Below are 24,193 nucleotides of genomic sequence, written 5' to 3'. Positions count from 1 at the left end.
AAGTTTTGTGGTTCACTGTCAGACAGACAGAACATACACCCCAAAGCACCACAAATGGGAGAAAGCAGTACGCTAGGTCAAACTCTAAAATTCTGGAGCCTGGCTGGCCACGTCAGAACAAGCAGCCTATAACCATTACACTCACTAAGGAAGCTGTGGAGCCAACAGCCCAGACTTTGGGTCTCTCCTTGGATACCACAGACTAAACCCAAACCCTCTAAGGAGCACACAAGGCTAGAATCCCTAAGATCTTCAGTGCATCAAAGATTTAGACTGTCGCCTGAGGACTGTTCATCCAATATCCAAATATAATCCACCAGAGGACTGGTGGACATATTGTCAGACTATTTCTAAAGCTAGGATCCCTATAACCATGAGGCAGTAAACTTATTATTGTTTCCTGTTTCATCCTCTAACCTTACAGGTCTTCTCTTTATCCAATTTTCCACTTTTCCCTCCTTCCTAAAGTTTCCCTTTAGGCTTACTCTGTTCTATAGTAAAAACAAACACTCCCATATTATCAAAAAAGTCATTATGTATCATAAAGAAAAGCTGTTTCACCTGTAACCTTCTCCAAGACTGATTGTTCTTTCATTTCTTATTATCACCTCAATTTCAAGTCACAGGCACGAGCAGCTTCTATAAAAACATAATCCTAAGGATACTTCTGCTCCTGAGCAATTCCTGTGCATTAGGAAAGACTCCAGGAAGCGGGACAGACTTTCAGGCCAGGCCCTTTACAAGTCACTTCACAAGAACTAAGGATGGAAGCTATGTCATCACAAGTTCCAATGTGCAGCGCAGTTAAGGACACTGGCAGTTTATAAAATTCTCCAGGTGAAAAACTACTGCTTCCCAAAGCATAGCATTTCACTGCACATGGATCCATGGAACCCAAGACTCTTAATCCCACCTACTGGATGACCTGAGCAATCTCAAAGTACACACAGGCAGTCTAACTCATACTCTTTTTTTAAATAAGCATTTCATACCAGCCAACGTTCGCTGCAACTCCACCATAAGCACTGTAAGACCACCCACCCTTTCTTTCACCTTGTCTTCTGATTGGAAAATGCAAATACTACCTATTGTATTCTCCAAGCCCTCTCGCCTTAAGTTACTTAAGGTCATGCAGCTATAGTCATCATGAAGAGTTTCCAGTAGTTGATTATCCTACTTTTTTCCTTTTTGGCATACGTGTATAGCATCTTACAATCTAGATTGACCTCCGAGGTCCACCATTTCCTAGGCTCTCTTGCTGCTATCCCCATTTATCACTGTATGCTGAAATTCCTTTACCGCCCCATAGGTAATGCACGCAGTGAGTTTTCTGAGGACCTAAACTGTGTCTGCTCTGTTCACTACGGCAGGAACACACTGTAGCATATACAGCTGACTCCTAAAACTATGTGCTGAACAAGTGCAAGCACAACCAAGCAGATCTGGTAGCCATTCCATGGCCTTGGAGGTCAGGACTCTTTCCCCAGTGGAACCCCACCACCTCACTTCCTGTTCTGAGGATTTACCAACATTTCTATGTCAATGGTCCATTTGCCCTTCAATTCTGCATTTAGTAACAAATTTAGTAACAAACTACTTTTCACTGAAGAGTATAACAATAAACAAAAACTTTAAAATTAAATGAAAATTAGGTAATTCACAGCAATACAGAATCATTTTTAAGTTAATAAAAATTCTCTTGTATGCATATACACAATAATACAAAAGGGAATTGTTTAAAGTAGAAACACAAGAGGCTGGGGAGATGGCTCAGGTAAACTGCTTGCTATACAAGCAGGAGAACCCCAATTCAGATCCCCAGTATCCACAGAAAAAACTGGGCAGGATGTATCTGTTCCCAGTACCAGAAGCAGAGACAGGCAGAGCGCTGACTTAAAGACCAGCCAGCCTAGCCATACGGTGTGCTCTAGATGCAGTAAAAGATCCGCTCCCCCCCCAAAAAAAGGAAGAGGGATTGAAATGCAGATTAGTGATAGAGTGCTTGCTGGAAGCACTGCAGCCCTGAGGTGAATCCTGAGCACTACAAGCATACAGAGAAAGACACCCAGTGTTGTACTCTGGCATCCACAGCACACACACACACACGACATACAAGCATCCATCACTCATGCTCACATACACACAAAAGTGGAAAAACACTTTCTACACCTCTTTATTCAAGAAGCATTCAATTTCTATACTTCTTTATTTATAAAGTAGCACGTAATTTTGAAAACAAACAAAAAAACTTCACTGTAATCAGTATTTTATTATTTTTCAGTGGGACAGGTCATTTTTTCCTATAAAAAATGATCTTAAGTCATGTTTTATATCTTCAATTAACAACAAATGTTTTAGCAAACAAAGAAACCCAAGACTTTAGAGCAAGAATATAATTTTTCACTTCTGTGACAAAAATGAAGACTTTTAAATAAAAATTATTTTTTAAAATGACTTTAAAATACTATATAAACATCTGTACGGATATTTGTTAAGTTGTTTTGTGTATTCATCTATGCCTTGCTCTCTATTAAACATACTTAACCTAGGACAAAAGGAGTTTCTACCACGTCTTCTCAACATTTATTATATTTCATTTTTCCACTAGACAATAACTATGAGTTAAATTAATGTATTGCCCAGTAATGAGACATCCTTTCATAATTTCAATAAATTCAATTTAATTATACACCACAGATTTCCTTTAATGTCAAATTAGAGAATTTTACTTGTAATTTCACATGTACATTGGTAACTGTATTCTCTAAAATCAAGCCCTATTAAGTGAAAATATGTCATAAATTTGTACACATGAGCCCTTTTTTAGTGTGCAAATATATCATAAAATAACTGTGAATGCCTGCATGAAAAAGTGTGGCCTCTGTATAACTCAAAGCCTAACAGAAGCAAGTTTCAGAGTTACAGTGACTTGATCTCCAAGTTACACTTCCTCACCTAAAATCAAAAGGAAAAAAAAAAAAAGCTGCATTTTCAAGAACACTGTGAGATTTTTTAAATGCTGATAGGGTTTGGAGAGATGGCTCCAAGGTCAAGAGCATGTTGTGCTCCAACAGAAAACCTGGGTCCCATTCCCAGAGCCACATGGCCAATCATAATTCTCTATAAATTCTTCCAGGTGTTCAAACACCTTTCTCCAGTTTCTAGGCACACATGTTACATATGTATGTACGTGTGTGTGTGTGTGTGTGTGTGCATGCAAACAAAACACACATACGAAGTAAATCTTTAAAAATTAAAGATGTTAAAAATTATGTTGCTGGTAATTTTAAATATATCCTTTAAAATAACCCAGCATACTAAAATATATGTTTCTTACAAAATACCTAATTACAATAGTTTTAAGGCTGTACTTAAGTCATTTCTTTACAAAATTATCTCTAAAAAAGGGTTTTGAGTCATCATGTTCTTTGAAGTAACTAAGAAAATGTTTTAATACAAAAAACACTGTTCAGCTATATTTTTCAAGGAAAGAAAGAAAATGAAATTAAATCTTCTGAAGTCCATGTTTCTCTATCACTTCCTACTATTCTCTTCAGATTTTCTCTGGGTATTTCAAAAATGATAATAAATATACAACCCTGCTGATACACCCAGCACTATGCTTGGCATTTTAGGTAGGCACACTGCCTGCTGTCTTCTGCTGCTCTAACTGGGCCACACTGTAGCAGCCAAAGAGCCTCCAAACATCAAAGTCATTCTCCATCATCATCTCATTTTAACAATAGCTCAGTTCCAAAAATAAATTCACCTCATATACTTTAACAACTAAGGTTGGTTTTCACAACAACAAAGCTCCATTTACCAGTTGTGGTGGTTTGAATAAGAATGGCCCCCATAGACTGATGGAACTGAATGTTCAGCTACCAGGGAGTGGCACTATTAGGAAGTTTGGCCTTGTTGGCCTAAGTGTGTCACTGGGAGTGCATTTGAGGTTTCTGATGCTCAAGCCAGGCCCAGTGTCTCACTCTTTTCCTGCTGATCCAGATGGAGAACTGTCAGCTCCTTCTCCAGCACCATGTCTGCCTGCATACCGCCATGCTTCCCACATGACAGTAATGGACTAAGCCTCCGAACCTGTACGCCAGCCCAATTAGATGTTTTTCTTTGTAAAAGCTGCTGTGGTCATGGTGTCTTTTCACAGCAACAGAAACCCCTAAGACACTGTGTTCTTCTCTAGGTACACAAAGCTTGTATCCCAGCTGTCCATGCCACAAAGCAAAACAGAACTATTCATAAAGAGCCTGCTTACTCTTCATCCACCCAGACTATAACAGTGAGGAATACTGGGCTGGAGAGATGGTTAAAAGCATGAACTATTGCAGGGGACCCTAGCTCCCAGCATTGGCTTTGGACAGCTCACAAATACCTGTAACTCCAGCTCCAGGGAAATCCACAGGCGCCTACACAAACATGCACATACTCACATATACATACACTTCCTTAGTTGGGGTCACTAATACTGAGATTAAACACCATGACCAAAGCAACTTGGGACGGAAAGGGTTTGTTTGGTTTATGCTTGCATTTCACTGTTCATCACAGCAATATGAGCTAGCTACCACTTATTAAGTTCTCACTATTAGCTCAGGACCTTTGCTAGCTTTTAAATAGATCTAAGTCTGAGATCTCTTGAATGAGTATATTATTTAAGCAGCTACTTTCTAAAGATACGGAGGGGGAAAAAAGATACAGAAATGGTGAAGTCACAAAACGAGAGAGTGAGCTAAGCCTGATTTAAAAATCAAGACATAATTTAGACTATTATTTTGCAGCAGTTTTGTTTAATAGGGAACAGGTATATTTCTATATAGTAAATCTGAACAATGAAAATTTAGCAAGATTGAAAATTTCAATTAATTATAGAAAAAATAGAAGTAAATAAGCTGACCTGGCATCTTAAAAGCCTTGACACGCTTTAAGAATCTTACAGAGAATTTGGAGGTATTAAGGTAACTTTCAGACTATGCTCTAGGGTTAGCGAAAGTGACATAAATTTCCCTTGCAATGCTGAGGTCTACATAGTGGTAAGGTGATAAATAGCAAGTCAATGAGCCTAACTTTGAAAATACAATAGTGTTCATTTGGCTCAAAGATGAGTCTTTATTAATCAAGATAAATTCAGGGAAGAGTCATGCAAAGAAATCACACGAAGCTACAGCATTTAAGAAAAATTTTATTTTTTTCCGCTTGCCAATTAACATGAAAAAGACTTTTGCACTCAATTAAATGAAGTATAACATTAAAAATTATAAATGTTAAATATTCTGTGGAGACTTTTCAACTTATTTGAGGAAGAAGGCAAAGGTGAAGAATGGGGAGAAAATTCCTCAGAGAGCATACTACAGGCCTTAAAAGGTAGAGGAAAAAATTGAAGAGGGAAGCTGTGGGGGACAAGAAAGAAAAAGCCAAACCTACTAAGAAAGAGTCAGACACTGACTCAGCCACAAAGGACCATGGTGACTAAGGAGAAAGTGAGTGTAACAGACACTGGGCTCCCAGGGAGCAAAAACACTTTATTACTACATGAGCCTGTCTGTATCCCGCAGTAATTCCTGAAATTACTTATATGTTTAAATATCCATAATTTTTATTATATGCAAAACTCACATATGCAGTAACTTGGCCCTTTATACAGGTGCACACTGTAGGGGTTATTTTACTATCCCTCACCTCTCAGTTCCTTGTTAAAAGCCATGTCAATAGGATTTAATGAGTTACAAAACACTCATCTATTTGACTTTGAGACAGTTATTTCAATTATTTGTAATTACTTCATGAAACTTGATCAAGCTGACAAGAACCACATATGAGAACACCGCATAGCAATGGCATTTTGACAGTGTCGTATAAGTGCACTAAAATGTCCTCTTTCCTTTCGTCTACACTAAAGGCTTTTTACAGACACAAGAAGAATAACTATTAACCAGATTTTGTGATGATGGCCAATTTATGTTATACAGGTGTCATCCCTCTTGATTTCCTCCTGAACCTGAGTGTGAATCTAATTCTTACAATTTACACTAGAAATATAATGCCTAAGATTAAAAAGTTACTAAACACTGACAAGGGAAAATATTAGATTATCTGCCTCCAAGAGTATTACCTTGTTCAGCATTTTAAAGCTTCTTCAATGAAACAAAGACAATGCAAAAAACCACTTAAACCAATAAATTCTAAGTTGGAAAAACTTGCTTTTTATATCAAAAGAAATAATACTAAAGCATGGTAATTACTCAGTGTCAGTTCCACACAGAATTCAGATGTGTTACTTCACTTCATACATGACAAAACCTTATGGGATAAGCACCATGAACACAAAGCTGTGGTTCAGAAAGACTAGGTGCTTCATCAAGGTCAAGAAATGCTTAGAATGACAAAAGTTATATTCAAACCAAGCAATCTGGCATCAACCATCACTCCTAACCAGAAGTCCAGTTCTTAAGAAAGTCAGCTGTGATATGTGATATATAGAGAGTATCTTAGCTATTTTCTGTTGTGACAAAACAGCATAGTCAAGGCAGCTTATAGCAGAAAGTATTTAATCAGGCTTCAGGTTTCAGAGGGTTAGAGTCCATGGTGGCAGAGCTGAGGCAAGGCGTCAGGAACAGCTCAGAGTTTGGACATGGAACTATGAACAGGAGGCAGAAAGCACAGTGGAATAGTTCAAGTCTTTCTGAAACTTTAAAGGCACCCCCAGGGACACACCTCCTCCAACAAGGCCAAGCCTGCGAATCCTTCCCAAACTGTTCTATTAACTGGGGAGCAGGTATTGAAACATATGAGCCTATGGGAGCGACTCTCATTCAAACTGCCACAAAGCATTGGAGTCCCCATACAAAATAATCACAAACATTCATATAAGTTTTACATTAGTTTTTATTATTTAACTTTTTTAAGCTATAGGACAGTCATTCTGGAGGGATTCTTGACTTGAAAATGAAATTTAATAAGCCATGAAATATTCTCAAAGCCTACTCAATTTTCTAAACCTGTAATGTTATTAATCCACTAACTTCTCAAGTCTACTGTTTAGTTCTGTAACCTTCACGCATTCTATTCTTCACATTCTCTCCAACCTTCCTCTGGCCAGGTTCTGTCTAACCGGCTCAAACTACTACAGCATTTTGTGTTGAACACGTAGGCAGCATAATATATATATACATATATATACTCTACATACATATACATAAGGTAACACATAAAAACACGGATAATTCTAAAACAGTTGAAGTTTGATTAAATACCAATGCTGTTTGCCACAAGAAAGAAAAAAAGCATATCTCAAATTCAGAAGCAGAAATCAAGAACAAATTACAAAGTACCTTATGGCTTGTAGAAACACTGGGAAACATATATCATCATATCTTTAAGTCACATCGTTACCTTATAAAAATTTATATAATAACTGAAAATTATGTTTCAAAGTTACCTATTCCACTGAAACAGTACTTCAGTTCATTTTACAACCTCCAAGACTCAAGAGATCTTGGCCTGACCTGAAAGGCCATTTTTTGCATATGTTAGTTGTCAAATAACAATGAGAAAACTTAAAAACTGACAATGCAAAGGGTTACATATCTATCTTGTTCCAAAACACAAGAGGCTAAAAATAGTCTCAATGTTTCAGGAATAAAATCAATCCAAGATTAAACAGAGCAATATCCAAGGACTTTTCAAAAATAGGAGGTTACGGTCAAGGAGTGAAGACTGACCTCAGGATTTTCAGAAATGTATGAGACTCGAGGCGGTGTCTCAGGGAAGTGCAGAACACAGTGTCATCAAGTTAAGGATGGTTAACTCACTGCTGGTCTTCTGACCTTCATAAATATATCATGGTAAGTGACTGTCTATACCCACACATAGAATAGATTTTAAAAAGTGAAAAAAATTAAACAAATGCTCATACAAACTATATTTTCATACATTAAATTGTTTTTATAATTTTTATAAAGCACATTGTCTTCGGTGGTTTTGGTGATTTACAGAAGAGAAATGAGTATAACACAGCTGTATATATATTTTAAAACATTCCTGAGAGAGGAGTGTGTGTGTGTGTGCTTGTGTCTGTGTGTCTGCACACTTGCTAGCTCATTCTAGTGGGCATGTGTGCAGACCAGAGGTTGACATCAGCACAGATTTTCTCTATCATATTTCTACATTCTTATGCTGAGATACTGTCTCTGACAAAATTATCAGTGAGACCATCTATCTCTGTTTCCCAGTGTAAATACCACAGGGAGACACATACTAGCTTCTCACGCCACAGGATATGCTATGTAGATATCGCACCACACAGCTTAGCAGAGCAGAAATGGGTTAGTAACAGCAAACTCCCCTGGTCCATATTACATCTGTAAACAATGGACGAATACATGAACAAAATAGTCAGTAGTGGTCTGTATAACTAAGAAGTGTTTTAATCCAGAGAATCTGGTAGCACCTGTGAGGTTTGGAAATGTGCCCTGCCTCCCAATTTCCAACTCTGAAATCAATGATAACATTTTTATTCACACATACTTGTAAACTTTCACAGTAGCATTAAAAGTCATCAAACTGAAACATTCAACTAAGTCCCATGAAAATCAGCCTTTTTGTACTATTATAAACAAAGCCTTTACAGGTAGATGTATCTAGATCAGGAACAAAATTTTTAGAAACTCATGAAATCAGGATAAATATCATGTAGTTAAATACAAGATAAAAATCTACCTCTTGCAGACATAGTTTGTTTTAGATAAAAAGCAGCCTGTTAGGTTTTACCCTGTCCAAAACACAAAGACACTTAAATTCTCAACTAAAACCCTCCCTGCTCAACTTTTTCTTTTCCTTTCTCACTCTCTTTATTGGAGGGGAGGTGGGGGGAACCCAGATCTCTGAAATATAATGTTATTTCCATATACTTAACTATACAAAATTTCTAAGACAGAAATAGTAGCCAATCCTTTAGAAGTCATTATTGTGGTACCTTAAATTTACTGTAGACAATCTTATCTAAGTTATTTTTCACTTGTTTTAATTTTTATTGAGGGAATGATTAAGATTCATTCTGTCAACACATACTCTAGTGTGAAGTACCCAGTTTAAAGTTCTGTTTTAGACTGTAAGAATGCACTGTAATCATCAGTGTCAAGTACTCACACTTGAGGAAAAAAATATGATGAGTAAACAAATAGATATAACAGAATATGTGGAGATCAGACCAGGCCAGTATTATTTTCACTCGGGTAATAGGATTTGGCAGTGTGTCAGTAAAATGTAATAGGCTACTCTAAGGATACCTAAGTCTTCAGAGAAACAGAATCAGATTCAAAGGCCTTACTTGTTTGGTTTAGTGGCAAAGTACCTGCTTATGGGAATGAACTGGTAGACTCCCAACACCCAAGGAAGAAACCAACCACGATTCCCAGAATCCTCCGCCTAGCCTTCTGAATTCTGCTCTTGAACAGCTGCAGGCAGTCAGGAAGTGAGGATGCTGCTGCCCTAAGAAGCTGAATCAGGACTGCCACCCCTCCAAACGCAGTAAGCACTTCTTCTGGAGTTGTGTGGCTAAGCCAAGCCACACTCAACTTTGAACCACATTGGCCAACCTTCTTTTCCTCTTAATCTCACTCTTTAATCAGATAACTTGTTTCATTCTAACAAAAAAAAAAAAAAAATGAGGTCTCAGTTTTGAAAGCCAAAGTGGCCCAGAACTAAATTTAGCCATGACAGTGAGGTTTCTGAGCACAGATTTTGTAGTCTGACTCAGCACACCACCTTACTAGCATGCATCTAACAAAAAATAGCCACATTCTCACTGATAAGCAAGTCTACCTCCACTACAACTTCAGCTAAAACGTTATAAATATTATTTATAACAATGCATTTCAATTTTCTTTTCACAAATTTACTAAGGTGCTATTATCTTACTTTTTACTCAAAAGGAAACTAATGCTTACAAAGTTCAAAGGACTACTTCCTGATCCCATCATTAAATAGGGATTGTGACTCATTCCTTATAATGCTCAGCATATAGGCTAATTTGTATGTTGTCGCACCCCTGTAGTATTAGTAACAGACTTAAGTATACATCACCATTACTCGAACATACGCATTTGCTCCAATTACAACCACTTTTAAAAATGTTTAAAGCAATTTAAAAGCTATCGTTTGCTTCATAAAGTTCCTCTCCTGAATATTTAAAGACATTATATTATCAAAATGAAACCTGACTCTAAAATAGAAACTTAATTCCAGAGTACTATCAAGTGAGAAATACATGTCAGTCTGTGAAATCACCAAATTTCAAGAGACAGTTTTAGAAGCTACCATCTGAGAAGCTCGCTCAGGAAATGTAATCTGTGCAGCCACTTATCGTTCCATCAAATGCCTCTTTGCTGGCCAGCACTGGAAACTCTCGGGACAGAATCTACTTTCTTTCCTTTCTGGCTCATGCTCCCTGTTTTCACTGCTGCTTCGTTAATTCAGCTTTGTTGATTCCACCTATCTCAATCTACTTCAAATATTCCCTCAAACCTTCTAATGGGAACGTGAGATGACACAAATCCTCAGTAAGCATGAGTACTACATCTAGCAGTATGATTAAATTAAAACATATGGCCTTTCCTTATCTGCAAAAGTGTGCATGTAAGTGCAGGTAGTGTCTACATTAAGAGACATACAGCAAAACATTTTGCCATGACCACATAATGTATAAAGGCCTCATCTTAAAGCTTATTTCCTAGTCCCACCCTGACATTTAACCCCTTCCTCTCCCCCAAATAAACTATGGGTGAGTCTGTAAATAGGTAACAACGTCAGAGTGCGTCCCGTCATAATCTAACTGTACACCAATTACACAGTCTCTCAATTTCTGTGGAAAACCGATCATCGAACTGTATTGGGAGTAAGGTCACTAATGGAGCACAGCACCTCCAGCATGTGAAAGGCCTTGGGTTTGTAGTTGCAGGTGTTAACTAAAATATCTGCCTATTTCTGCTTTCGTCTGCAATCATAACACCTCCCTGTAGACAGCAGGCATGAATATAACATTCATATTTTCCAATTAAAAATAAATCTTTTTTTTTTTTAAATTTTGTGTGCATGGTGGAGGAAAGAGAATATATCCTGAGAACACCTTTGGGAAACCAGTTCTCTTTGTCCACCTTCACTTGAGGTCTAGGGACTAAACTCAGATCACCACATTTGTACAGCAAGTGCCCTTATGTGCTGGGCCATGTCACAGGGCCCCAAATGAAAGCTCTGGGATGGGGGTTCAGAGCCCCTGCACCATCATAGAAGATGGACTTAGAGCACAAACATGGAGTCTGTTACTCCTAGGCCAGAGCTGACAAAGGTAGACACACATGGGGTTCGCTGGCCAGTAACCCTAGCAGAACCAGTGGGGTCCAGGTTCGGTGAGAGAGAGATCCTGTCTCAGAAATAAGGTGGTGGAGAGAAAAAGAGAAAGACACCCTTCCAAACTTTTGGCTTCCACCAGCGTCAAGTTCACACAAGAGGCACATGTGCCTGCACATGTATGCATGCATACACATCCCACAAGATAAATAAATTTTAAAGAGAGAAAACTAATAGAATAGTAGAAATTACTTGGAATCATTGCTCTGATAAGGGGTTACTGTTCAAAACATATAAAGGATTCTAACAATTTTAGAAAACCAATAACCCATTTTAATAATAAGCAAATGACCAACATGGAAATGAAAAACTATTCACCATCAGGAAAATGCAAATTAAAGCTACAATGAGATTTTACTTTATATCTTCCTGTTATAGTGCCTATCATCAAAAATATGAAAGATACCAACAATAGCATGAAAACTAAGATAGCTGTCAAGGAATAGGATACATGGCCATTTCTCAAAAAACTGAAGTAGAAAAACTATATACTCCCGCAATACAAATTTTGGAAACACATCTAAAGACATGAATTATATGCCAAAGGCATCTGTGCACTGTGCATTACAACACTTTTCACAACATCCACATAGGTAATCAATCTAAGTGTCCATCAGGATGAACAGAGGGAACATTTACTACAAGATGGGTGGATGTGCAAGTCAGTATGCTACATGAGGTCAAGCAAGTAAAGAAAGAAATGGGAAGAGACTTAAACCAAACAGAACGACTACCACCAATCTATCCATTAAAATAACTAAGTAAAGCTCATCTTAAAAGGAGGACTTCAGAACTCGGAAAGGTGTCCCTGCTATTAACACTCAGCAACATGCTATTACTGACGAGTGAGTAAAATGATATTGACTTAACTTGAATTTTTGGAGACTTTACCTGTGTTACCATCTTTGTAAAAAGGCATTCCTGTTTACTGTGGTAAACTGGCAATATACAGAAACTAACAGTCACACTGGGCTAGAAATGTAAACAATTTTTCCACTTGCACGGAGGTAATGCACTGTATTAAATACGTAAAGTCCTAGCTACAAGAAAGGATTACAGGAAGGAACCAAAAATTCTCTAAATAATAAAAGGAAAGTGAGGTGGTGGTATGTTATTTAGCTTCAGTGAATCATTTCAAATTGTACACATTAATTCAAAATACTACACTGTACTCTATTAAACATACAGGATTGTAAATATAAAGCACTCATTTAAAAATTAAATCTTGCTGAGCAGTGATGGCACATGCCTTTAGACCCTTGATAGGCAGAAGCAGGCAGACCTCTGTGAGGACATCGTGGTCTAAGGACACAGTCTCAAAAAAATTTTTTTTAATTAAATAAACACTAAATCTTTAAAAAACCAGTAAGATTCAGCCATGCCTTTAAACCGAACACTTGAGAGGAAGAGAGAGGCAGACAGATCTCTGTAAGTTTAAGACCAGCCTGGGCTACCTAAGAGTTCCAAGACGGCAAGAGCTACCTATGAGGCTGTCTCAACAAAACAAGTCAAAGTAGCACTCAACTCAGCTCTAGTAAACATGCAGACAAGGAAAGTGTACGCTAGCAAACCAGAGTCACTCCGGTGAGAAGGTTCCACCCTCTTTCTAGAGTCCTCCTCACACCTCTTCACGTGCCTTAAATACCAAGAAGCTTCAGGGTTCTAGCTCTGGTTAGCAGCCTTTACAATGCCACTGATTAATAATTAAAGAAGCAGCTCCTGCAGTTTAAGGATTAATCGATCCCAAGAGTATTTCCACCATGAATGCACTAATCAATAAAATCCTGCCGAAACATTTTAGATAGTTCTCACCAGTGTGCATGTGTACAGCCTTGTACTCAAAAGGGTCCCTAGAAGCTCAGCCTGTTCCTCGATGCACAATCACCCACCCGTCTCAAGGCTTCACCACATAAAGCACGCGCATTTCTGAAAGTCTCCATGGTCACATAACTTCACAATAGGCTATAACTGTATCACTTTCTTTCTGAGTCAATCACCCATGGAAAGCAAAGAGCAGTCCTCCAGAGAGGAAACATTTCATTTCCTTTCAACAAGTATCCTCCTAATTTACCTTAACCACAAAGCCTTTTCATTTCATAACAAGCTGGGACTTCTAGACATCCTACCATTTAGGTCTTTTCCATCTGATCTCTTAACCTTGAAGTAAAAACAAAAAACAAAACAACAACAAAAAAAGTGTTCATACCTGAAAATCAATAAGGCTAGATTTAGTGGTTTAACACAAATATAAACTATTTTTTTTATAACTCACTTAATGGCCCACATCTACAAATGAAGGTACTTCCTATCTCTCTCTCTCACTATCTTTATTGTCCATCTGTTTTTGAGGCAGGGTCTCATGTAGCCCAGACTGGCTGCAGAACCAAATGCTGGCCTGCCTCCTTGTGTGCCCACGTCCCAGATGCTGGAACTGAGGGTCTGGGCCATCATGTACATGCACAGGATGGCAAAGGACTGGCAACTGATTACACACACACACAAAAACAAACAAACAAACAAACAAACTTGTGCCATGTTACCAGAATCAACTTAGCATAGTTTCCTCCATTTCCTGTACCTTTACTTAGCTGTCATAAACTATTTCCAGAATCAGAGCCCTAGCATAGCTTCTGAAAAATCAAGAAAACTTTAAAAGTTTACTAATGAAATTCAGTGATATTTAACAATATTTTAATACTGAGAAAATTCACACTAATTAAAACAAATTCTGATGTTAGAAAGCCCCAATTTTGGAATGTAAAGTTTACTATTAATAAGGAGAAAGTGAAAAAATATTAAGCAAATAACTTTCAAATATATCAGATATATTTTTGTAAATGTTCTAGGAGAAACAAGGAAAACGGTAAGTCTTATAGGAACAAAAACAGAGGAAGAAATCTTAACTGGATATTAAAAGTAGCTGTATCATTCTTAATGGAAAATATAAAGACACACAAAATGAATGGAGGGTCTTCCAAATAACTCAGCTACCTTAAAAAATAAATTTTTTTAAAGCAAAAAATGAAGCCAAAAAGTTAAAAAGAGCTGCCTAACTAGGCCCACACTTTCAATTCACACTATTATCTTTTACAGGTTTCAAAGTTCAACATAGATACTAGTTCTCTTAATTGAGTAACTTTCCCTTTTACCTTATTTAAAATAGCTCTTAATGAATAACTCATCTGTGTTACCTCATTTCTGAAGTTTCAATTAAATATATAATTGACAAAAAACTGGTTTCATGTGAATGCTTATATTATGATCATATCTATGTATCACCACTTTATGTTTTATTAAGACTAGCACAGTGACATATCAGAAGTAGAAGGAAAATAAAGAGAACAGGAATGGAGGGAAGGAGAAGAAAGAAACATGAGAAAGAGAGGGAGGAAGAGGGTTTCTAAATTTCGGGTAAGGTCACACCACAGAATTTTCAATAGGAAGACTTAAGGTGTGACTTTTGTCTTAATCTGTGGTTTTTAATGAAGTTATTTTCACCATCTCAACCTGTTTCATCACACAGCTAATGGTGACAATATCACCTACCTTACTCATTGCCTTCGAACCAGAGAAAACACCAGCTAAACATGACTACTAAAAAGGCAAGAAAACCTTTCATGATGCAGCTCATAACTGTAGATTTTAAGATCTAACATTAAATCACATCGCCTAAACACACACACACACACAGTCATTTGTATCTAAAATATTTCAAAATGGGACTGTTTATGGGGCTGTTTAAACAAATGACAAAAAGATAAGTTCAGCAAAAAGTCTCAAGTAATGAAATCTTTGCTGTTCAACAGCTGACGCTATTCAGACAAGGAAGGAAGATGCTTAGGACTGGTCAGGAAAGCTGAAAACTAGCCCTTGAAAGGGCGGCTGAGCAAAGTGGTTGGTACTCTGAACTGAGTCAGGAGATGAGTTCTAGTGTCAACTATTTCACTAATAGTTGTTTGACCTTGGACAAGTGTCTGGGCTTCAGTCTGCTTATCTATAAAATGTCTACTGAAAATCATAGACAAGATCAAAGCACAAGTTAATCTGAGTTTTGCTGTAGAGCAGCAGTCCAAAGCAGTGCTTGATAAAATAGCTCTACAGGAACTGCCAACATTGGAACACCAGCTCTGCCACTAACAAGCCTGTGTGATGTGTACACACACACACACACACACAGAGAGAGAGAGAGAGAGAGAGAGAGAGAGAGAGAGAGAGCAATAAAGGGCAGCTTACTACTACTCTCTCTGATCTACTGTTCAAAATTCTTCACTGAAACATTAAATCATATTAAAGCACAGAAGTTTAGAATGTTCGGGCTAGCCGGGCATGGTGTCACAAGCCTGTAATCCCAGCCCCTGGGGAGACAGAGGCAGGAGAATCTCTGTGAGTTCAAGGCCAGCCTGGTCTACAAAAGGGAGTCCAGGACACCCAAGGTTACACACAGAAACTCTGTCTCAAAATAACAAAAACTAAAAAGAATGCTAGGACTATCCACACCAAGACAGCATCTTTATATTAGCACACTAGTTTCATGTGAAAAGATCAAAACTCTCAAGAGTTTTATCAAAAGGCCATCCCATACTATATATTATACACCACTGAAAAGTTAATACTAATATGAGGACAGCTTCTCACCGAAATGTCAGTTAATGAAACTGAAGCGCTCTTGGTTTTTTAACGTGACAACCTACGATACGACCACAGTCTGTGACAATGAAAGTAACTTGGGAAATATGTACACCTGGGAAACCTCAGGTGAACTTCCCACTCCTAGAATAGTGCGGTTCATAAGTTAACAATCAGCCAACAGGGATTTCCCAAGCGCGTCCTATATAGGCCAGATTCCGGGGGCAGACGAAAACAAACACCAAACTACGAAGCTTCTCCGCTAGACAAGTTCCAAAGACGTGGAAAGTCCGGAGTGTCCTATCGTATCATCGTTTTTCACACAGTGAACCACGCGGATATTTTATTTCCTTTTTGGCCCGTGTGGGACTGCTTCCCAGGGACCATCAACACTGTTTATTACCCTCCCATCGGATCACACAGACGTCCAAACCCGTCCCCGACATCAGGATTCTGGCAGAACCTCTAGTGCCCGGTTTCTAGGATTTTATCAACCCACAAGCGTCGGACGTCCACACCTGCACAGCCCATCCCACACAGCCAGGTCAGCTCCCGTCACTGAACTCGTCGCAGCGGTCAGGTTCTTCCCCGTCAAGTACTGCTAGTGCAGGCAAACTCTTCCTCTCCCAAGTCCGGTTTCCACACTGGACAGTGGGCATTAAGGAAGGGGAAACGGATTGGCTCAGCGCTGCTGCCCTACTTCCATTTCGGGTCAAAGGAGAAACACCGTTCCGCCGAGAGCAGCCAAGGGGGTCACCCGCGGGTCGGGAAGGGGCACGCCAAACTCAGCTCCGGGACCGGACCACCGCGGGAACGCGACGGCGTGCGGGGGCAGGGGCGGAGGGCGCGGGGCTGGCGAGCGTCGCCCCGCGGGGCCGTGAGAGCGGGGGGCGGGAGGCGGAGCCGCTCGGGCCGGCCGCCACCGCCAGGGATGCTGAGCCGGCGGCCGGGAGGGGACGGGCCCCGCAGCCCGGGGACGCGGGGCGCGGACAGCCCCGAGGGGCGGCGGCGAGCGGCGGCGAGGAGGTGGAACTCCGCCGAGTCAGCACCGCGCCCACTCGCCGGCACTCGTGCGGGCCCGGCGGCCGGCCCGGCCGCGGCGCGGGTCGGGCCCGGCGCCCGGGGGTAGCGGCGTCGGTGACGGGCCGGCCGCTCACCCGCCTGTCAGGTAAACAGCGGGCGCCGCTTACCTCTGTTAACATCATTACACCCCGGGGGAGTGACGTCCTCCCTAGCCCCGCCGCATGGCAACAGCCGTAGCAGCCGCGGAAACTGCCCGGGCCGCCGCCAACGGCGACAACTGCTGCTTCGGTCCCGTCCCGGGCGGCGGCTCGACTCGGCTGCGCTGGCTTCCCCCCGGCCCGGCTGCTCGCGACGGACGCGCCGCCATCTTGGAAGAGCGACGTCCGCGTCTCCCCGCGACGTGCGCTCCCATTGGCTGGCGCGCCGGGCGCGGGCGTCTTGTGACCGTCTCCATGGCGCCGGCGCGCGCAGGCACGGAGGCGGGCGCTGGGCGGCGAGCGGCCCTGGAGGCCGGCGGACGGCGGGGTCGGGGGCCGCGGCGGAGGGCGGGGCGCGCGCGGGAGGCGCCGCGGAGGCCGCGCGCCCGCGGGGAGAGCGCCCTCGCGCATCCCGCCGGCCTGGTGGAGACCCTCGGGTGCCGGGGACGCTCGGCTGCGGGCTCCGCCGAAGCTGCCCGGCCCGCCGCGGCGCCTCCCTCCGAAACTTCGGCCGAAACTTGCCTCGGTCGCTCCCGGCGCTCGGGGCGTCCCGGGCTGGGCGCGCGACAGGTTGTAGACGTGAGCCGGGTGGATCGCCCTCGCCCCGATCCTGGCCCAGTTAAGGGCTGCGGCTTCGCTGATCGGCCGGTACCTGCCTGAGCTGGAAGCCTGCTGTTCCATCCACACGCGACCCTTAAAAGTCAAGCAGCTTTTGCCCCGTGGCTGCGGTCTCCAGACCTCCATTGGGATTTTCTTTTTATAACATAGTGCGTTTATATATCGGAGTGAACGCCTGTCACTAAATGTCTCTGTAAGTAGATCCCAGTCAAATGAACCCGAACTCTTAAATTCTGTGACTAGAACTGCTGACAACTACACCTCTACAGGAGTGATAGCAAAATCACTCGCTTCTTCCTGAGTTGCCGGTGTAGTTTTCCTGAAAAGCCTCTGCTGTTACAAATCTATTTGCAGAGAAACTAAGAACAGTTTAGACTTGAAAAATAAGACACTTGCATCGCATTCTTACAAAAAAAAAAAAAGCTTTATACAAGGGATTGTGGGAAAATAAAGCTGGAAGCTGGCACTTATCTTTGCACTTAACAATGGCACTGTTGTGCTAAATGTAATTTAAGGATGTACTCGTAAATTCTCATAACAGCGAATAAAGCAAATGCGTTACAAGCCCTGTAGTATCTCTATTCTGTTGTGTCCACCCAAGGAAAATTTTATTTACACCATCATGAAGATTTCCAAGAAAAAAAAAAATCCTGACTGTTCTATTCAAAGAATTGTAGCAAAGTAGTTTTTTGTTTTGTTTTGTTTTCACTCTGCAACTCATATCTAATTTCTCCTTTGCTGGAACTAGAGCATTTTAGCTTTTGCAATACGATAAATATGATTGTAGTGTTAGTAGACTAATCTATAGAGGAGACAAGTTTGAAAGACACAAACTGCATTGAAACTAAGAGAAAGCAAGAGAAGAGGCAAGGAGCCTGGAAGGAGATACTGTTCCAACCTGTAAATAAGAGTGCAGAAGGCTCATTAATGTTTAAAACAACGACTGTTGGGTTAAAACTAATTTAGGTGGCCGACCTGAGTATTCAGTTCATTTTTTCCATCATTGTCCCTTTGTAGAAGGAAGATATCTTCACTCTTTTAAAGGTGACAGATTAGGAGCGCTTCCTGAACATGGACAGAACCCTGGGTTAAATCATCAATACCACATAAGTCAGGTATAGTAACAAATGCCTGTAATCCCAGCTCTTGGACAGTGGAGCCTGGAGACTTTTCAGGGTTTTATAAAAATAAAGAAGTAAAACAAGTTGAAGGCCATCCCGGGCTAAATGAGACCCTGTGTGAAGGGGAGAGGAGTGAAAATCTGAATGCAGGCACAGGCAAGGCCTGCATGCAACCCTTTGCTGCGGAAACGCCTTTAGTGCTCACAGCTTGGAAAGGCTGGAGACAAATCAAGACTCATAGCCTTACAATCAAGTTCCCAGCCAGAGTCTCTTAAGTATGACCAAAAAAGAATCCCATGATGCCTGGCTTTCCAAAACACAGACGCACCCCTCCCAACCCATCTAGACAACTTATTTCTACTAGGCAGTTTGTCCTAGCTACACAGGCAGGCCTACATCCTGCTCCTGTGAGAAGTAGACATCCTGCCTGCCCTGACAGTAATTAGCACAATTAGACAGTAATAACTAGGACAATTGGCTCTACTCTGAAGAATCTTTACCAGATACCAGCAAGGAAGCCTTACCCCTGCCTCCCATTTAAAGTGTCGCCCTTTCCCCTACAATCTTCTGTGCCCTGCTCTCCTTTTCATAGCAGTTATGCTCGCTAGTTCTCCTTCTTTCTTTCTGTCTTCTAGTAGAATGCAAACTTCATGAAGTCAGGAATTTCATGTGTTCAACAGCGTCTCCATAGTGCCCCCGAATACTGGACTAGTATGTGGCTCAGTGGATACTCGGTGTTTGCTGCAGGAGCAGTAAGCCGTTTCCCACGAGACCTCAGGAAAATACCCTGATGAACTAAGAGTAAATCCCTTGTGTTGAAAATTAAACTATTTAAAAAATTAATGTTGCACATTCTTCTTCTATAATTACGGGTGCATCGCTCTGGTTACTGGAGAGCTAACAGGTGTTCAGGACAGACTGTAGGCTTTGAAATTTCTTGATGGTACTAGGAATGAACCTAGCCCTTGTGCCTGCTAGGAAACAGCTACACTAGTGAACTGTGTCTCTGGACTTCTTGTTACTTTTTTTATACAGAGTCTCAATGTGTTCCTCCCACTGGCCATGAACTCTTTGTAACCCAGGATGACCCTGAATTTTCAATCCTGCCCCAGCTACTAAGTAGCTAGCATTATTGGCCTGTACCACCAGGCCTAGTTTCTCTTGACCGTGTTACATATATGTTGGATATGTGTCAGTTTACTAGCAAGCAAAGAAATAAAGTGAAATACACTTTTGTAGAAAGTTATAGAAATTGAATAATGAAGTTGGAAAAGAAAATGCTTACAAAAGCAAGTATAACTAAAAATCAAAACAAAGTAAACCCTCAGTTTAGAAAGGGTTGCAGCTTCATTCTGTGTGGCCTTGAGGACATCCTACTCCTATCAGTTGATTTAGAGGAAACCTGAGATAGGAAACCTGGACTGTCTGTCGATAAGAAATTAACACAAAACAAGCATTCTTTAGAAGCACTTGATACTTCAAAGGGTTTAGTCCTAACAGCTGTGAATCAGCCTGATTAACACTAGAGAGTAAGGCCTAGCAGAGGCAAGGGGCAAAAGTGAAGCCCTGGGTACTTACAAACAGGCCACTGATGCTGAATATCCAATATGCCAATTTCTTTGGTTTTGAAACAAAAGCAATTTCTACATATTCATTTTTTTTCACAAATTGGATATAATAACATTCTGAAAAGCTGAAAAATATATGTCATTAACTTCCCAAAAGAAGTTGTATCTATCCGGCAGTTTTCATGTTTAAATTTTTGTGCTAATTTTAGTTTTATTTCTAATTCATGATTATACAGATTCACAGGGTTGCAGTGTATGTAAACCAAATTAGGAAATTATATATTTTATTATCTTTATGATGAAACCTTCGAAATCCTCACCTCTGACATTTTTTGGAACATCCACTGATGATATACAGTGTCTTCTAGTGAGCATTCAGTATTATACATTCATTAACAAGGTCCAGAGTCAAAGCCAATAAAGCTGGTTGAAATGGCATTTTGGCCACAGACATACATTCTAAGAACAGACAACATGGTATCCCTGTTGCAAGATATTTGATCCCCTTGTGAACCCCAATGCTGTGAACTGTAAAAACCTGTTCCTTGTTTGGTGTGATTCAGCCCTAACACACACCTTTAATCCAAGAGCTTTCTGTACACAGGATTTAATAAACTTAACAGTAGGTCAAGAGGCAAAGCAAGAAACCAGATGACAGGCAGTAAAAAGAAAAGAAGAACATTGAGTCAAAGGGTATTTAAGAGAGGTGGAGAAAATGAAGAAGCTTTTTTTTTTTTTTTTTTTTTTTTGGCTTTTTCCTCCTGGGCTGTGGGGTAAGCTAGCAAGCTTTTGGCCTTGGGCTTTTGGCTTTTGGCCTTTTGGCTTTGGGGGATTTTAGCTTTGAACTTTCAGTTTTTAGCTTTCAGTTTTTGGCTTTTTCCTTTAGGGCATGAGCTGACTAGGAAGTCAGCTATGTACTTTCTCTGCCTCTCTGAGGTAGCATATTTTACCCCAGCATCTGGCTGCTCAGTCTTCATTGGTAAAATCAAACAATTTGGGATTTTCTTTTTTAAGAAACAACAGGTCCCCATTCTGTTAGAAGTTAGTGAGTTAATTCTCATCCTGGGACTGTAAAGCCATGCCAAAATGGCCCAGCATATCCTTCTCTTCTTTTGCATGGTACTTTATATACTGACCCAGCTCAGCACCATGACAGACTAATAATCTGTGGCTCCTTCTAAGAGCACACAGAGACACAAAATGGTAATGTTCCTATAGCTCTAAAATATAATTACACCAAGATCTATATATTAGAAATAAAATTAAAATCCAACACTTTAGTAGTATAATAAATTAATGATGCTCCAATTAGTAGTTTTAAAAACAAATACTTTGGGCTGGGAGATGGCTCAATAGAGAAAATGCTTGTTGTACAAACCAGAGGATCTGAGTTCAGATCCCCAGAACACATAACAAGGTGATCTAGGTAGCTCAGATCCGTAACCCTGCTGCTCCTCTAGGGACAAGTTTGGAAGCCAGCTTGCCTAGTGTCTGCAACAGGAAGAAGACAAGCAAAGCAGAAGGTGAGGACTGGTACCTATGGTTGTCCTCTGACCACCCATATGCCACAGCATGTCTCCCCCGTACACACACACACACACAAGATCCCTTTTTTTGATAATTCAAAACCACAAAAGTTAGATGTAGATGACTTTTAAACAGTTTATTCTTAATTACCGAAAGTGTTTGTTGGTGCCTCTAGTGCAGCATCATAGCAGGCATTTCACTGTTGAAAGAGGCCTGATAGAAACATGGTGAGCTTCACAGGTCGCTTTCCAAGGGCACACACTACCTATTCATGGTCTTACCGGAATGGACGTTTGTCACTGTGCTTCCCTCATTCATGCTGTGCTGCTAGACAGGAAGTTACAACAGGCAGTCCATCCCTGGAAAATGAGACATGTGCTGCTCCTCTCTGGGGACAGCACTCTAACAAATTACCTGGGACTCTTTTCCACGAGATATTTGTCACATCTCTATTTTGGAAAACATGTTAATTTGACAGTTTCATACAAACAATAATAAATTTTAACCACTTACCATCTTTCATACTGTTTCCTTCCGACCGACCTTCTCCCCAACAAGTTCCCTCTTTCTTCCAGGCCTGCTCTTTACAACTAACCCACCAAGTCTAACTACAGTGCCTTGCCCGGGCATAGGCACAAGGTTAATTAGCGGAACATGGGAAGTGTCAAAATCACTCCTACAGATATGGGGAAATAGGTATTTCATGTATGCTGTTAGTTGTAGTCCAGTGCTAGTCCATTGATCCAATTCTCTGCTTCCTATCCAGTGGTGTGCTTTTAATTTGGTCCTTTGTCCCTTCACATGTTCCATCCCTGTGGGACACATTTTTGTTGTTGTTGTTTTGGGGACGTGGGGTTTGTTTGTTGGTTTTCTTTTTGACTATTATCTCTACTTCTGGTTGCATAGGCTGAAACTGGCCCTTCCCTAGCCAGGCCTAAAATCAGCCATTTCTCAAAGAAACCTCAGTTCCATTTATTGAGAAGGAATATTAGAACCAAGACCTGGAATCTGGAAGCTGTTTGCTGCTCAGACTGTTGTTCACTGGAGCTAATAGAGCCAGGAAACTGCATGAGTTACTTTTCTTGTTGCTGTGAAAAAAGTCCCGATAAAAGCAATTTAGAGATTGCTTTTGGATCCGTTTCAGGAAACACTTCCATTAGGCTTGGTGTATGGCAATAACAGATTGTAGCTTGATCACTGCAACCAACCAGAAATAGAGTCCACCTTTAAGACCCACCCCCAAAAACCTGTTTCTGTCAGCCACGCCACATGGTCCTAAGGATTCCACAACTTCTCCCAACAGCGCCACTGGAGTGGATGGCAAGTTTTTAAGCATGGGCATCTGTGGGGGGGGGGGGGATACTTTGCATCCAAACCAGAACACAATTAGGTGCCTATACACCCATCTAGAAGCATGTTTGCATATGACTGTCTGTGTCTATATTAAGCTAAGCATAGGTGGGCATGCTAGTGCAAACTTATAATCCCACCACTTGGGGGGCTGAGGCAGGAGGTCCAGGCCAGCCTGGGATATATAAAGCAATATCTCTAAACAGACAAGCTTATATAGTAATGTCTCCAATTGTAATATGTTACCAAAAGGATCACTCTAGCTTCCTCTCCTTGGTTATGTACAATCCCCGCTTCAAAAGTAAGAAAATGGCTTCTTATCATGTGCATATATCTCTATCTATCTCTATATGTATGTATATATATTTATTTAACTGTTCAGTTTCACTGTGTTTATAGAGGCCAAAGAGAATAAAGTGCTTATTTTGAAAGCATGAGAACCCAAGTTTAATTCTCAGAACCCATGTAAAATTTCTGAGCGTTATGGTACAAACCATAATTCTCACGATAATTCTAGCACAGCCCACTGGCCAGCCACCCCAGCTAATGTTGAGATCCAGGGCAAAGAAGACTCTGAAAGGAGGTGGACAGCATTCCTTAGGAAGACACCTGAAGTCGTGAGTGGGTGTATGTGTGTGCACGGGTGTGCGTGCATGCACACACACAGAGGCATAAATGTGTCCGTAGCAATATCAGAATTATTAGCATCTACTCTCACCCGGAGTACAAAGCTTCTGCCTGCAGA

General features: G+C 40.9%; 2 protein-coding genes across 7 annotated transcripts in view; one reads left to right on the top strand and one right to left on the bottom strand.

Annotated features, from left to right (window-relative positions):
- Snx13 (sorting nexin 13) overlaps window positions 1–17,364 on the bottom strand; it is a 106,887-nt gene extending 89,523 nt beyond the window's left edge. For all 5 annotated transcript variants that reach the window (XM_021653696.2, XM_060367133.1, XM_060367137.1 and 2 more), the window contains exon 1: window positions 17,235–17,364. In XM_021653696.2, coding sequence (XP_021509371.1) covers window positions 17,235–17,249 — 15 coding nt within the window. In that variant the 5' untranslated portion in view covers window positions 17,250–17,364. The remainder of the gene's footprint in view (window positions 1–17,234) is intronic.
- Window positions 17,289–19,844, top strand: LOC132647191 (uncharacterized). Of its 2 annotated transcripts, none has more exons than XM_060367167.1 (3): window positions 17,289–18,075; window positions 18,900–18,997; window positions 19,642–19,844. In XM_060367167.1, the coding sequence occupies exon 1, from the start codon at window positions 17,289–17,291 to the stop codon at window positions 17,922–17,924; it is 636 nt and encodes a 211-aa protein (XP_060223150.1). In that variant the 3' UTR covers window positions 17,925–18,075; window positions 18,900–18,997; window positions 19,642–19,844. The 2 variants fall into 2 exon arrangements, with proteins under 2 accessions (XP_060223150.1, XP_060223145.1); XM_060367162.1 differs by having other exon boundaries at window positions 19,639–19,844.
- Window positions 19,845–24,193: the final 4,349 nt, after the last annotated feature.

The sequence above is a fragment of the Meriones unguiculatus genome, chromosome 1 (assembly GCF_030254825.1).
Source record: "Meriones unguiculatus strain TT.TT164.6M chromosome 1, Bangor_MerUng_6.1, whole genome shotgun sequence".
In the NCBI taxonomy this organism is placed as follows: domain Eukaryota; kingdom Metazoa; phylum Chordata; class Mammalia; order Rodentia; family Muridae; genus Meriones; species Meriones unguiculatus.
Note: the sequence above shows the minus strand (reverse complement) of the source record. Positions and strands in the feature narration are given on the sequence as shown.